The sequence below is a fragment of the Bos taurus genome, chromosome 15, assembly GCF_002263795.3.
Source record: "Bos taurus isolate L1 Dominette 01449 registration number 42190680 breed Hereford chromosome 15, ARS-UCD2.0, whole genome shotgun sequence".
Classification (NCBI taxonomy): Eukaryota; Metazoa; Chordata; class Mammalia; order Artiodactyla; family Bovidae; genus Bos; species Bos taurus.
Window position 1 is genome coordinate 28,898,370 of NC_037342.1, and position 14,919 is coordinate 28,913,288.

General features: G+C 42.5%; 1 protein-coding gene across 7 annotated transcripts in view; it reads right to left on the bottom strand.

Moving 5' to 3' along the window:
• JAML (junction adhesion molecule like) overlaps nt 1–14,356 on the bottom strand; it is a 31,200-nt gene extending 16,844 nt beyond the window's left edge. For 4 of the 7 annotated variants that reach the window (XR_009490578.1, XR_009490577.1, XR_009490574.1 and 1 more), the window contains exons 1-4: nt 14,288–14,356; nt 9,710–9,772; nt 6,390–6,544; nt 4,507–4,732 (exon numbers count right to left, since the gene is read on the bottom strand). Coding sequence is in view for 2 of the 7 variants with exons in the window: in XM_005215818.5 (XP_005215875.1) it covers nt 4,507–4,732; nt 6,390–6,544; nt 9,710–9,752 (424 nt within the window). In the remaining 5 variants the exon portion in view is untranslated. 7 annotated transcript variants of the gene reach the window in all.
• Nucleotides 14,357–14,919: the final 563 nt, after the last annotated feature.

Here is a 14,919-nt window from a genome sequence, read left to right on the forward strand (position 1 = left end):
ACAGAGTTCCTTCAAAAGAGCATTGAGCAAAGCTCACAAAGCAACACAGTACATCAGCTAACTTTTTCATCCAAATTGTGTCCCTGGCAGAACAATAACTTCCCGCTCAGCAGGAAAGATGTACAATGGGAGGAAAGCAAAAGAAAATATCATGAACTTGGAACTCTATGGAGGGAATTAATTTGGAAGTGATAAAAATTCACTCCAAAGAATATCAATAGCAAACGAAATGCCCTCTAAATCTATGCGTATATCAAGAATTGAACCCTATATTTTAAATGCAGTAATAAGAACTAAATATTATGAATTCTTTCAACACACCAGACATGTGCTAAACACCTAGGTTATCACCTAGTCATTACAGTATTTTGAGATATGCACTATTATTCTCCCATTTCACAGAGAAAGAAATTGAATGAGTGCAACGCTTCATGGCCAGTAAAAGGCAGAGCAGAACTCACACCCAGGTCTGAGTGAAAACAAAGCCCATGTGTTCTCACTCCCTTTACTGTTACCACCTCACATAAGTGGAAAGATGGCTGATTCTAGAGCAAAAGTACAGGAAGTTAACATTATTTTTATTTGTAAGAAAACTGCCTATACAACTGAAATTTGTCTTTCAAATATTAGGAACTTTCTCTAAATTAAAATTTAAAGCCTGTCACATGTGATTCTAAAACATGGACTTTTAATTATTTCATTCTCTTCCCTCCTTTCTAGTATCATCAGTTCAGTTTAGTCGCTCAGTTGTGTCTGACTCTTTGCAACCCCATGGACTGCAGCATGCCAGGCTTCCCTGTCCATCACCAACTCCCGGAACTTGCTCAAACTCAAGTCCATCAAGTCAGTGATGCCATCCAACCATCTCATCCTCTATCATCCCCTTCTCCTCCTGCCTTCAATTTTTCCAGCATCAGGGTCTTTTCCAATGAGTCAGTTCTTCACATTAGGTGGCCAAAGTATTGGAGTTTCAGCTTCAGCACCAGCGCTTCCAATGAATATTCAGGACTAATTTCCTTTAGGATTGACAGATTTGACCTCCTTTCAGTCCAAGGGACTCTCAAGAGTCTTCACACCACAGTTCAAAAGCATCAATTCTTCAGTGCTCAGCTTTCTTTATGGTCCAACTCTCACATCCATACATGACTACTGGAAAAACCATAGCTTTGACTAGGTGGACTTTTGTGGGCTTTTTCTAGTATCATGGGGCTTCCCTGATAGATCAGTTGATAAAGAATCTGTCTGCAATGCCGGAGACCCCAGTATAATTCCTGGGTTGGGAGGATCTGCTAGAGAAGGGATAGGCTACCTACTCCAGTATTCTTGGGCTTCCCTTGTGGCTCAGGTGGTAAAGAACCACCTGACCGGATTTGTGGGAGACCTGGGTTTCATCCCTGGGTTGGGAAGATCCCCTGGAGAAGGGAAAAGCTACCCACTCCAGTATTCTGGCCTGGACAATTCCAAGGACTGTATAGTCCATGGGGTCTCAAAGAGTGAGACATGACTGAGTGACTTTCACTTTCACCTTCACTTTCTTTCTTTCTAGTATCACAGACCTTCATAAATTGAGAAGAGATTACAATAGAATAAAAATAGCTAGAGTAATGAAGTAATGATGTTGAAGCTGAAACTCCAATACTTTGGCCACCTGATGCGAAGAGCTGAGTCATTTGAAAAGGCCCTGATGCTGGGAAAGATTGAAGGTGGGAGGAGAAGGGGACAACAGAGGATGAGATGGCTGGATAGCATCACCGACTCAATAGACATGAGTTTGAGTGAACTCCGGGAGTTGGTGATGGACAGGGAGGCCTGGCGTGCTTCAGTCCATGGGGTCACAAAGAATCAGACACGACTGAATGACTGAACTGAACTGAATGAAGTTAGGATCCAGAAGTCACCTAAAGCTCACCTACTATGCCACCTATCACGTGCATGAGTCTCTTCAATAAGAGTATTTTCTCTCCCTGAACAACTCAAAACGTTGTTCAGGCAATTCATCTGCTATGAAAACTTTAATTCCATTTTGAATCTTAAAAATACAGATCACACAATTGAAATAATATGCACGTGCTTGAGCAACAATTACTTTTTGTTCTCTTTATACATCTCATTAACATATATCTATACAGTGTAATTATATAATCTGTGAACACACACATTCAGATGCCTTAAAATCCTTTCACAGAATACAAGGAAGCAAATTCTTAAAAGAGAGAGAGAGAGAAAAGAAAAGAAAAATAAAACTGTCTCTAGCTTTTAAAATAAGAATTAAAAGAGTTGGAGCAGTAGAAAGACGGAAGAATTACAAACTGAAGAGTAAACTTCGTGGAGGAAGCCGTACATGAGTTTCCACATGGGAGGAGATGGCCACCAGGCAAATGGTGAGCACTCAGAGCTATCCCCACTCTGGCTGGAAGGAAAAAGTAAATACAAGTTGCTCCACTGGCTACTGGAAAATATCTGCCTCCCATAAAATTGCTCTAGCCTACTCCCATGGACTCAACTCTTAAAATTGCCTCCTTTGGATTTGTTCCCTCTGTGCCTCTTCTAAGCAGGAAAAGGCACCATTTTGTAGGACATGCTTGCATGTTCTCAAGGCCAGCATCAGAGACCAAAGAAGAAAGGGGTAATTCAAAGATAATCCTTGGGAGACACAGGTAGCTGGTTCATTTCTTCTTCCTGGAGAGCCCTAGCTTTGAAATCAAAAGAAAAAATGCAATTGATAAAAAGTATTAGTATGAAGTTAGGAGTGAGGTCAGAGGCCACCTTCCACAATTCCTTCTACCACTTCATGTTTTTAGAAAGCAGATTCAAGTGAGAGATGCTCACCTAAGGATTTCATTCATTTGACCAATGTTTATTGACTGCGTACTCTGTGCCAGGTGCTGAGCCTGGGGCTGGTCATGGAACCAAGAACACGGATGCAGGTGGACAGGGAGACACAACTGAACAGGTGTGATGAGTGTGTCACCAGAGAGGAGAGCTGGGTGCTCCAAAGGAGCTCACTGAAAGGACAGACCTAAGCAGGCTGGCAGGGGGAGCGGTCTAGATCCTAGCTCCTGCCCTAGACAGCAAGCTCTCCTGAGGACAGAGCCGGTTCTTCCGCTTCACACTTTTTTGTTGTTTTCTTTTTTTCAGTTGTTTATGTTTGGTTGCACTGGGTCTTCGTTGCTGTGTGCAGGCTTATTCTAGCTGTGGAGAATAAGTGCACTCTCTAGTTGCACTGTGCGGCCTTCCCACCGTCGTGGCTTCTCCTGCTGCGGAGCACGGGCTCCAGGGTGCACAGGCTTCAGTAGTTGTGGCGCACAGACTTAGTTGCTCCACAGCGTGTAAAATCTTCCTGGATCAGGGATCAAGCCCGTGTCCCCTGCACTGGCAAGTGGATTCTTATCCACTGTACCACCAGCGAAGTCTCCATTTCACACATTTAAAGATACTTCATTCTGTGATTTTCAAACTTTTAAAGCAGCAGAATTCTTTCTTCAAACAAAATCTTACCTGGAAGCCCAAGAATACAACAGAAAAAAGGAAAAGGACTCGGTTGTAGTGGAGGTGGAAACCTGAGGTCCGGGCGTGACTAGGTCCTCTGTCCCCGCTGCCTTGTTCTCACCCTCTGTGTGGCCCACCAGGTCCCTTGGACCCTGAGTGTTCCACAGAGTATGTTTTTAAAACCAACAAACTACTGAAGCTATTTATAAATAGGAACATGAGGGAAACCTGCTCATTTCTTTTGTATCCCCCAGAAAACATAGTTACCTACAAAGTATGGAGACAACATCAATCTGCAAAACTCATGGGGAGCATCAGGGTATAGTGGAAAGAACATGAACTATGTTGACAGAGGTACAAGGGTCCAAGTATTGGATATGCCATTTAATAAATATATGTCCTCAGGCAAGTCACTTAAACTCTCTAAGCCTCAGTTAACATGTCTATAAAATGAAAAGGAGAACACGGTACTTCCTTCACAGAATTTTCATAAGGATGAAATATGTTTAAAGGAATGATAAAATAATAATCATCATTATTTTTATTTAAAGAGCACCACTGGAACTTCCCTGGAGGTCCAGTGGTTAAGAATCTGCCTGCCAACACAGGGGGCACAGGTTCAACCCCTGGTCTGGGAACTAAGATCCCATGTGCCATGGGGCAACTAAACCCATGCACCACAACTACTGAGCCCATGCCCTAGAGCTCATGACCCACAACAAGAGAAGTCACCTCAGCGAGAAGCCTACGCACCACAAGTACAGAGTAGCCCCTGCCGCGAGCAGCAACAAGGACCCAGAGCAGCCAAAAATATTAAATAGATCATATTTTTTTTAATCCTCTATGGGTTACTTTAAAAAACTAATAATAAATAGAGAGCACCATTTATTGAGGACTCACTTCGTGGTAAGTACCTAGCCCACTGACTAGGATTTAGTCAACAAAATCAGTTCACATCCCTCTTTGCACACCAAATCTCTTGCCCTTTGCCCTTCTCTGAGTAAGCATTCATGTTACCTTTGGGTTCCTCTGGCAGTACATGCAGGACCACCACTTTTTTGAACACGAGGCTCTCCATTTGGAAGCGGATTTCACAGGTAAAGTTTCCTTGGTCGGTCTCTTCCACGTTTTGGAGCAGGAGGGAACCGTCATGGTGTAAGATGTCCCCCACCAAACGCACACGATTCTGGAAGTGCCCCACAGGCACGCTGATGTTAGAGTAATAGAAGAGCACGTACTCATCCTGGAGGGCAACACAACATCAGAGGAAATTTCAAGCCCATGGCACCAGACCCAGAAGTCTGAGTTCAAAAGCCCCTGTTCCATGGAGGCAGCATAGTCATTGTCACCACCAGCATCAAAGAAGTACTTGGTACCCAATTAATAAGAAGAAGAATAAGAAGAATGTGCCAGACAATACTTTAACTGACACAAGACTCTGTGGCTTCTATTAGACAATGACAATTGGAGAAACAGGATGAACACATTTTCATTTCTTATAGTTTAAGGTAAAATGTAACACCTACTCTGAAAATCACTTTGGTGATTCAGACTCACAACTTTCGGTGTTTGTTTGGCCACGCTGCACGGCATGTGGGATCTTAGTTTTCCAACCAGGGATTGCACCTGGACTCTAGGCAGTGAGAGTACAGAGTTCTCACCACAGGACCTCCAGGGAATTCCACAAACTCACAACTTTTGAAAAGTACCTCCCTGTGTTCTGCCATGGCCCCTGGATTCAATGGCATCTAAATGCAACCCCACAGACTGGCTGTTGTAAGAATTCCTGCCGTGTTAGCTGTCAGCCCTCTCCTTTCCACCCTCCTCCAGGCAGCACATCGTAAGGCATGAGAAGGAGTCATCAAAGGAAATGGTTTACAGACTTGGGGGAAAAGCCATAGGGAATTCGTAGTTTCACTTAGACCATGGGTATACCCCTCCTATAACAATAAACAGTCAGGAGGTTAAGACTTTGCCTTCCAATGCAGAGGGTGAGGAGGGTTCAATCTCTGGTCAGGAAACTGAGATCCCACATGTCTTGGGGCCAAAAAACTAAAACATAAAACAGAAGCAATATTGTAACAAATTCAATAAAGACTTTAAAAATGGTCTGCAGCAAAAAAAATCTTTGAAAAAAATAAATAGTAACAAACATTTGAGTGATAGTAACATTATGGAAATAACATGCTCTGAGCTACTGAAACAATATTTCATTTGAAAACCTTAGGACTTTATTGCTAGTCATACATTACTTGGAGTATATTTCACAAATGAGACCAATACACAAGTATCTATCTCCACAGAATCCCAGATGAGGCTTCATACACTTTTGCCAATCCAAAGAGCTCCCTCACTCAGCCATGCTGAACCTGCCAATCCTAACAGTTTAAGCAGCCATGAAGGAGAAAGAGATGATTCAGCACTTAAACGGATCGGCAGAATGCCGAAAGACTCTCCACCCTCCTGAAAGATTACAGTGACATCATCCCTGTGCCTGGGCCATAACTCTTTTTGTCTAGACCAATGTGTTTTCATTCTTCTCACCCCTCCCACCCACCTATGCTACTCCACAAATGGGAGAAACAGGAAAGAAAAGAAACTGAAAGAACTTTATGTGTATGTCTCCCATTAGCTTCTCAATGACCTGAAAAGTATTACCATTATTCACAGATGGGGAAGAGAAGCTCTGAGAGGTTGAGTAACTTTCCCAGCTGATTGTAATCAGCTGTGTACCACCAAGAGCTCAAACTAGGAGGAGGCTCAGTTCTGGTGAGCTCCAGAACCCAACTCCTGAAACCCCCCCCACCTCATGGCATGGGATGACTTGATTCTCCCTCTCCCCATATTCTGACACCATTGGCTGGGGCTTCTAATACACAGCAGGGTTTCCTCCTTGTTACCTCTATGTGCTTTCCTGATGAGAACATCCAGTCTACCTTGGTCACATGTTTCTCTCCTGTGCTCTGGGAAACACATCCCAGAAGGGCTGAATCACCCACGTGGACTGTTAGCTCCACGGCAGAAATACTCAAGTCATCCAGGCCCAAGGAATAACCTAGAGAAGGCAACAGGCAAGAGAGATATCATCAGACAAACACACTGAACACAGAAACTAGTATTAATCTCCAAGTAGATGCAGACTTTCCTGGTGGCTCAGATGGTAAAGAATCTGCCTGCAATGCAGGATACCTGGGTTCAATCCCTGGGTCAAGAAAATCCCCTGGAGAAGGGAATGGTTACCCACTCCAGTATTCTTGCCTGGAGAATTCCAGGGACAGAGGAGCCTGGTGGGCTATAGTCAATGGGGTCACAAAGAGTCCGATATGACTAAGCAACTAACATCTTCCCTCCCCAGATAACCCAACATGAACAAAGTATTCAGAGGACTTTAATTCAACCCAGCGTGGCATTCCCAAGGGTAACAAAAATACCCTGTGGTTACCCCCACGTGGCTCAAGTCAAAGGACTTCTACAATCTTCATACTGTCCAATAGCTCCTAGCTAGACCCTCTCTCTTTTCTAGTCTTCATCCCTGAAATCTCCTTTCTAAAGAAAGAAGAGAGGGAATTCCTTGGCAATTCAGTAGATAGGACTCCGTGCTTTCACTGCTGAGGGCACAGGTTCAATCTCTGGTTGGGGAACTAAGATCCTACAAGGCATGTAGCAGGGCCAAAAAACAAAACAAAAATAAGAAGAAGAGAAACCCTGAAGTCTCTCCCCTGAGGTCGTGAATTTAGATGCCTCTAAGCAGGTGATGATGTCTCTGGCTCCTAGTTTCCCACCAGTCCCCTAACTGAAAGGCCAGTTCACAGGTAACTTTGCTTCCCTCAGTTTTTCTCCTTTTTTCGTCCCTCTACAAAAGCTTATCTCTGAGTGTGCCAGCTGATTCTGGCCGTAGTGCAGATCCTTGTAATTAGGTCAACACAGAGCACGGCCCCTCCCTTGAATTTCCTTTGTTTGCTTTCTCCCCACCTGCCCCCTCCAGGTCTGCCCTCAGCCTGGCTTTCCAGCCTCTAGGGGTTAATCTTCATCATACCCCTCCAATATCTGTCCATTGTTCAAGTAATTTCTCTTTTCACTTAAAGAGAAAACCATTTCTAAAGAGAAAACCATCACATGGATTTTTCTGTTTTTATAAGACATGCTCTATGCAAAGAGACAACCACAGCAAGACACAATCAGATGCTGGCCAGTTCCCATCAAAGAAGAGCCAAGTGAATGGATTTGGGTATAAACAAAATGCACCAGCCTCTCCATCCAAGTTGTTGTTCCAAGAGAAGAGTGTTAACTTCCTGCCCAACAGCAGGCACACACAGTGGGGAAGATGGGAAAGAAAACATGAACTCACCACCCTCTGGAGGAAATTATTTTGAAAGAAATCCAAAAGTACCTCCAAAAATGATTTGGAATTTTCCTGTAGGGAAGAACTGAGCAGCTTCAAGTGTGGTTAAAGGGATAAGAAGCTGTATAATGTGATATGAAGAGTGCTGACTGTAGAATTAAATGAGCTTGCTAGAAGGTAAGAGCAGCAAGCAAAGCGGACAGAAACTTAGACTTGACCGGCAGCCTTTGTACAGAAATAACTGAAGAAATCAAGACTTTCTACAGAGGAGGAAAACCTCTCCATCAAGAAGTACAATCCTGGTCGCCCAGTGTCACCAGGCAACTCCACAGGGGGTTAGATTGCTAAGTCTCTGATGGAAGGGCAAAATGCTGCAGGCTGCTTCACCCATCTCTGGAAAGAAAAGAAAGTGAAAGTGAAAGTCTCTCACAACCCCATGGACTAAACAGTCCATGCAATTCTCCAGGCCAGAATACTGGAGTGGCTAGCTGTTCCCTTCTCCAGGGGATCTTCCCAACCCAGGGATCACACCCAGGTCTCCTGCATTGCAGGCAGATTCTTTACCAACTGAGCTATCAGGGAAGCCCCTGAGATTATTATAACCCTGATTCCATGGTGAAAAAACTTCTCTAATATGGACTATTTTCTTGTGCGCGCACGTGTCTAACTGCATGTGTGTGCAAATGCTATGTTGCCTGGAATTAAAGCAAAGACCATTCTTTTGTGCACTTTGCTGAGTCATTCTTTAGGTCACCATGCAAAGTCCAAAAAGCTAATAAAGAAGAGAAAAATGGAATGGATAAACAACAAGGTCTTACTGTATATCACAGGGAACAACAGTCAATATCCTGTGATAAACACAATAGAAAAGAATATGAAACAGTATGTATATATGTATAACTGAATTGCTTTGCTACACAGCAGAAATTAACACATTATAAATCAACTATACTTCAATAAAATAAAAAATTTTGGACTTCCCTGGTGGTCCAGTGGCTGAGACTCTGAGTTCCCAATGCAGGGACCTCAGGTTCAATCCCTCAACAGGGAACTGGATCCCATATGCCACAACTAAAGCTCCCGAGTGCTGCAACTCAGGCCCAACACAGCCAAATAAATAAACAGAATAAATTTTTAAATGAAATTCAAAAAAAAATTTTTTAAGAAAACAAATTTAAAAGTCATGAGAGTAAAGCACCTAATTAATTTATCCATGGGATAAAGAGAGAGACAAGGGGCTAACGGATGAAAGGGGGCTAAAGGATGAAAAGACAACAGATGAGCAAGAAGCAGCAGCCTTGAGCACTGTAGGAACAGGAGACTCCAACCCGGTTCAGGGAGGCAACCACAGCAGGCTTTTTAAAAGGAAGTAGAGCTTAAGGAGAAGGCTGAAGGCTTAGGCAGGCTTGCTAGGGTTAAGTGGGGAGAGACGGTACTAGGCAAAAGAAACTATCAAAAACTGGGCAAGAGCTTGGTGCATTTGAGGAACTGCAAGAAGGCTGGCATGACTAAAGCAGGAAAACAATTACAGAGACTTAGGGACTCTCTTTGATGATTTCATTTCCTGATAAAGATAACAGTTGAAAGTGCAGGAATGCCAGTGAGAAACTTTCTTCATATTCTGTAAGAAGGTCATAGAACACCCAGTCAGGACCAAAAGGCATTCTGTTTCTAATAGAAACAGAGGAATATTCAGCTTTCCAAGAAAGAGTCTGCTACCTGGCTTCTAAAACAACTGTTTCAACAAAACTATAAAGTTCCAGGCTGGGGTTTCCGTTTTCAGCAAAGCAAGGGGAAATGAAAATACATAACATTGGCTTCTGAACACACATGAGACTTAAATCAAATACCCTCCTTGGTCCCTTGGCTTCCACTTACCCAGTAACACTGGTATCAGGATGACTTTCAGTGGGTAAAACATGCTGTTGTCAATTTTTCAATCTTAAAAGAAAAAAAAAAGTCAGAAAATAGTGTTAGGAGGAGTTCATTCATTCAACCAATCACTAGTGAGTACCTCTGTGAGCCAGTCTTTCTCTGAAGTACTAGGATGCAGCATGGAACAAGGAAGACAAGGGCCTAGTCACATGCAGCTTGCATTGGCAGGGAAATGGAGAGAAAAAAGCAGCAAATGAATGAATAAGAAACAGCGGATGCTGGTAACTGCTATGATAAAACAGAGTGGTGTTTGGAGAGTTACTTGGGGGCTGCCTCAGATTGGCTGTAAGGGAAGATCATGTGAAAGTTGCTTTTCGAGAGAATAAAAGCAAATAATTCCAGGATAACCTTGAGATGACAACCCTAAACAATCTACAGTCTGACAGTTTCATAAAAATGAAAGATTACAGGATACTCAGCCTGAAATGTTGATCTATATCTCCAACTAAATTAAAACAACTGCCTTAAATATATAAAGAACATTCTGAACATGTAAGAAGGGAGATACACAAATAAGGGGGAAATTTCTAAGCTCAGTTAAGGCATTCACCAAGTTCTATGACACAAAGAAGCCACCTGAAAGGTCCATGGCGAGATTTTATTTTTTCACTTTTTCAGGCAGGATAGCAGGAGTAGAAGGAGAATCGGGCTGTACACAGGCAAAAGTACTTTAAAAGCATCTCTATTATCTCTGTGGTATAAATTTCACGGCATCCACCATTTCCTGGGAATAGATTTGCTGTTCTACACAAAGCCCCACAGTTTTCTTAACAAAACAGAAATACCTTAACTCCAAAGAGTCACAATTCAACCAGCCTTAGGCTCCAACCTACTCCTGCGGCGGGCCTCAGCCATGATCTCTGAACCCTTGACAGCCTGGAGTAATTCCACCTCAGAATTTGCTGAAAGGAAAGGTCTTCTTGGTGTATTAACATCATATTACCCTAGCCAGCTCTGCTGGAAGTCCAGCATGTGTGTGGTGGCCATTTCAACTTATAAAAAAATGATTACCTAAGAGTTTCTTATCTGAATTTTAATCAACAAAATTCTCCAACTGGGTCTTCCCTGGTGGCTCAGTGGTAAAGAATCTGCCTGCCAGTGCAGGAGACATGGGTGCAATCCCTGATCTGGGAAGATCCCACGTGCCGCAGAGCAACTAAGTCTGGGCACCACAACTCTGTGCTCTGCAGCCTGGGAACCACAGCTAATGAAGCATGCACGCCCAGAGCCCGCGTTCCACAACAGGAGAAGCCACCACAGTGAGAAGTCAGCACACCACAGAGAAAGCCCGCACACAGCAACGAACACGCAACACAGCCACAAATGAATAAAATCATTTAAAAAAATTCCCCATCTGGAAAATCAGGGTCAAGCTGTTCAAGGCAGCCCTACCTAGGTCTTGCTTGTGCCGAAAGTCAGTTGACCTTGATGAACCTCAATTTCCTCACTTATAACATGGGGATAACGACGCAAGAATCAGATGTAAGAATGTAGATATCAGTGCTTTAAAAAATAGAAAGCATTACTATATAAGATCCTATTTTTTATAGCCTAAAAGTCATATAGGAAATTTAGAGGAGATTTTGGACTCTGAGAATCTACCTTTACAAGAATGGCAAATGATGAATCAGAATGAACTGGAAACTTCTTAAGTTTCGGTTCTTGAATCCATTACAACAATGAAGGTAACAATTACACTGACTCAGATGTACCAAAAGTCACATTAAGTTTTCCCAAATATAAGTATTTCTAATGAAAATACAGATCTCTCTCAAGATAGCCACAGCGTGCTTTATTCCAGCTCTATATAAAAGATACACCCACCTTATCCCACACATCCATCGCTGAGCATAAGGGGCTTCCTTTATAGTATAACTTTAATTCATCATATCTGGGACAACTAAGATCCCTGTTGTATTCTGGATGAATTTTTTCTCCAGGAAGTTGGTTGTGCTCCCTTCATTCCCCAGCAAATAGTTTTTCTATATTCCCCAAAGCAGTGCACTATTTGCACCGAGGAGTAGTCATTGATTACAGAGTAGACTTACCTACACCCTCAAGGGCAGGACCAAAATGCATCTCATTTCTGACTGTCCATGCCTGTGCTACAGCACTGGTGAAGTGTCTGGCATATACTGGATACGTGCTGATAGCTGCCAATATAACCATCAAATTGAAATCAGCTTCGACATCCTGCAAACGCACTGTTCTATTTTAAGAGGAAACCAGCGACTCCAAAAAGATTCTGAATCTAGTCACCAAACTCAAGACACACAGAGCCACACCCAAACCTTTTTCAAACAAATTCTAAGAAATGTGCCAACAATCTGACAAATAGAAGATACCCATTTTCAGTCCTAAGTACTCAAAGGCACCATTAGAACTCTGTGTGAATGAATAGAGAAGCAATGACTTAACAGTAAAAGCATTAAGTTTTTTAAAAATTCCCTTCCCAGATCAGACATTCCATTAACTAATTCTTTGATATTTGGGAAACCACTCCATCTCCCCAGGCCTTATTCTTAACATTAAAGGATCAGACTTTTCCCCTCTAGTTATAGCACCACACTAGAAGTCAGTAACTGACACTCATTAAACTAGAGAACAGTATGTGACAGGCACTGTCTGAGTGCTCTGCACATTAACCAATTTAATTCTCACAACCCTCTATGAGGTTTTACACATGAGGAAACTGAGGCACAAATTGGTGAAATAACCTGCCTAACAACATAGAGCAAGTAGCAGAGCCAGGATTCAAACCGGGGTCTTCTGGATCAGAGACCGTGTTCTTACTACTATGGACGTCTCCTCCATGCATGTGAAAGTAATCAGTGTTTTAGAGCAAAGCTTTCCTGAACTTCATTTAACAAAACAAGATTAATCTGATCCCCCTGACTGACTATTCTTCTCACCTCCTGCCCCTAGTTAACTCCTGTTCATCTTTCAGATCTCAAATTAAATGTAATTTCCTCAAAGAAACCTCTCCCAAACCACCCTATCCAGGACACATCCTAGCCACATGTTTTAATAGTACTGTTATTTCTCTTTCTTTTAGGGCACTTGTCACAATTTCTAATTACATATTCGCTTAAGTGCTTGTTTGATTAAAGGCTTGTACTCCACCCCTCAACCCCCAAGACTATAAGCTTCATGAGGCCAAGAGCCATGCCTATTGGCCAGTGCATCTCCAGCACCATCACAGAGTAAGACCCAGAGTGAAAGTCCAGGGACCACTGATCAGATGAATTAATAAACACTTAAATGGGCCAAGAACATGACTTGAGTCAAGTTTCAAGTTTCCTAGTTAGTTGGCAGATATTCAGAAATTCCTACCATGTAATACAGATAGATAAATAATAGTAGACGGGTAATCTTATATATACATATATATATATATATATACACACACACATATAGTTCAGAATTTTATTATTCAGATGAATAATTCAGAATACATATATGAATCTCAGTCTCTAAAAAATCTAACAAAAGCACTCAGATGAACCTTAAGCACCTTGATGGACTCCATCTGAATCTTCGACTCTGCCAGCTTCCTTCCCAGATGCTGATTTATCTTCTCACAAGCATGTTCTTGAGGTAATTCTGCATAGTAAGTTATCTCATGTGTTGGTCAAATGTTTGGAGCTAAGCTTATGGTTCTTTCACAATATAACTCTTGGCAAGTATCTTCTATCACCCCTGGGGAGTTGTAACTATCAGGACCTCCTTTTCTATTATTAAAAGTGTAAGGGAATTGTTGTCTTTGGCACAATTATAACAGAAAAAAAAAAATCTTCAGAAAAGAGGTTCACGGCAATGAGATGACCACAGAGGATGTGGAAATGACCCCCTCAATATTACAATATTACAGGACAAAATAACGGAGAGGCACTCTCTCTCAGTCAAGTGTTTGCCCCTAGTAAGGACAAGTGACCACTGAGCTCACCGATAACCTCACCACCTTCCCTCAATCAGGCAGTCATTATTCCTGCTCTCTCCTTTAGACCAGCTTCTATCTAAACCATCCTACTTTATCTTCCCTGAGATCCAGCCATGCAGATGGTGAGGCAAGCATGAACAACAGCCTAGCCCTCTTGGGAGGTTTAAGTTCCTGACTTCTTAAGGTTAAATATTGGCCTGTGTAGGATTGGGAGAAAAGAAACAGTTCAGGAAGAGTTCTGCCATGAGTCCAAGGAACAGCCAGCCACAGCTCTATCTTAAAGACACAGGCAACTTAAAAGCTAAAGCTTATCACCATCATCATCATCATTTATTCTTTTATTAAGAGCAAACCTTACTGGTTTTTTCTCTGAGGATCTTAATACAGGTTACTCTACACTGCAGAAAGGAAAACTGGACCCACTAGACTACCTTATGGCAGTCCTCCTGCAGAGGCTCACAGTTCTGGGATTGCCTCACAGCCCAAAAGGATGGCCTTTAAATGAAAACCTTCAGAACCAGCTTTATTCCGAGTGAGAAAAGTTCAAGTCACTGCTTAAGAAATACAAAGCAGGCGCTTACCCAAAATGATGAAAACCAGGAGAAGCAATTCACTCAATTCTCCCACCACTGCAGTTCCCAAGTCTGACTGAAGACACTTCTGCCTGCACAGAAGGTCAGGCTCAGATCAAACCATATGCGTGCATCCTGAGGTGGCTGCTGCGACACAAACAGGAACCTCCGAATTAAGGTTCTCGTTTCAGTCAGCTGGCCTATTACTCAATTTTTATTTACACTTTCATTCTAAAATGAGGTAATAAATTCACCTTACTGAGGCAAGCCTCATGCTTCAGACCTCTGCAGGTGTCATCTCCTCTCCTAGGTGACAACCTCCTAGGGTGGGATGTTGAATGGTCCCAGGTAAACAAGCTGAGAAATCAGCTTCATGCAAACAAAATACGTTTAAGATTAACACAAAACATTTTGCTCTGTATCTAAAATATAGCAATCTTGCAATTTTATTTTTCCTCTCAGTACAGAGGGGCAATATAGCCAATCCCTGCTTCCAAAGGTATGCCTGTCCCCTCCTCCAACTCACCACCGAGGCATGTCAGTCTCCCCTGACCATGTGACATCAGCATTTCTAGCATACAAGAAGCATTTTATTCCTCAGAGAATCCCCCGGGGGACTTGGACATCCTAGATTAAAAACT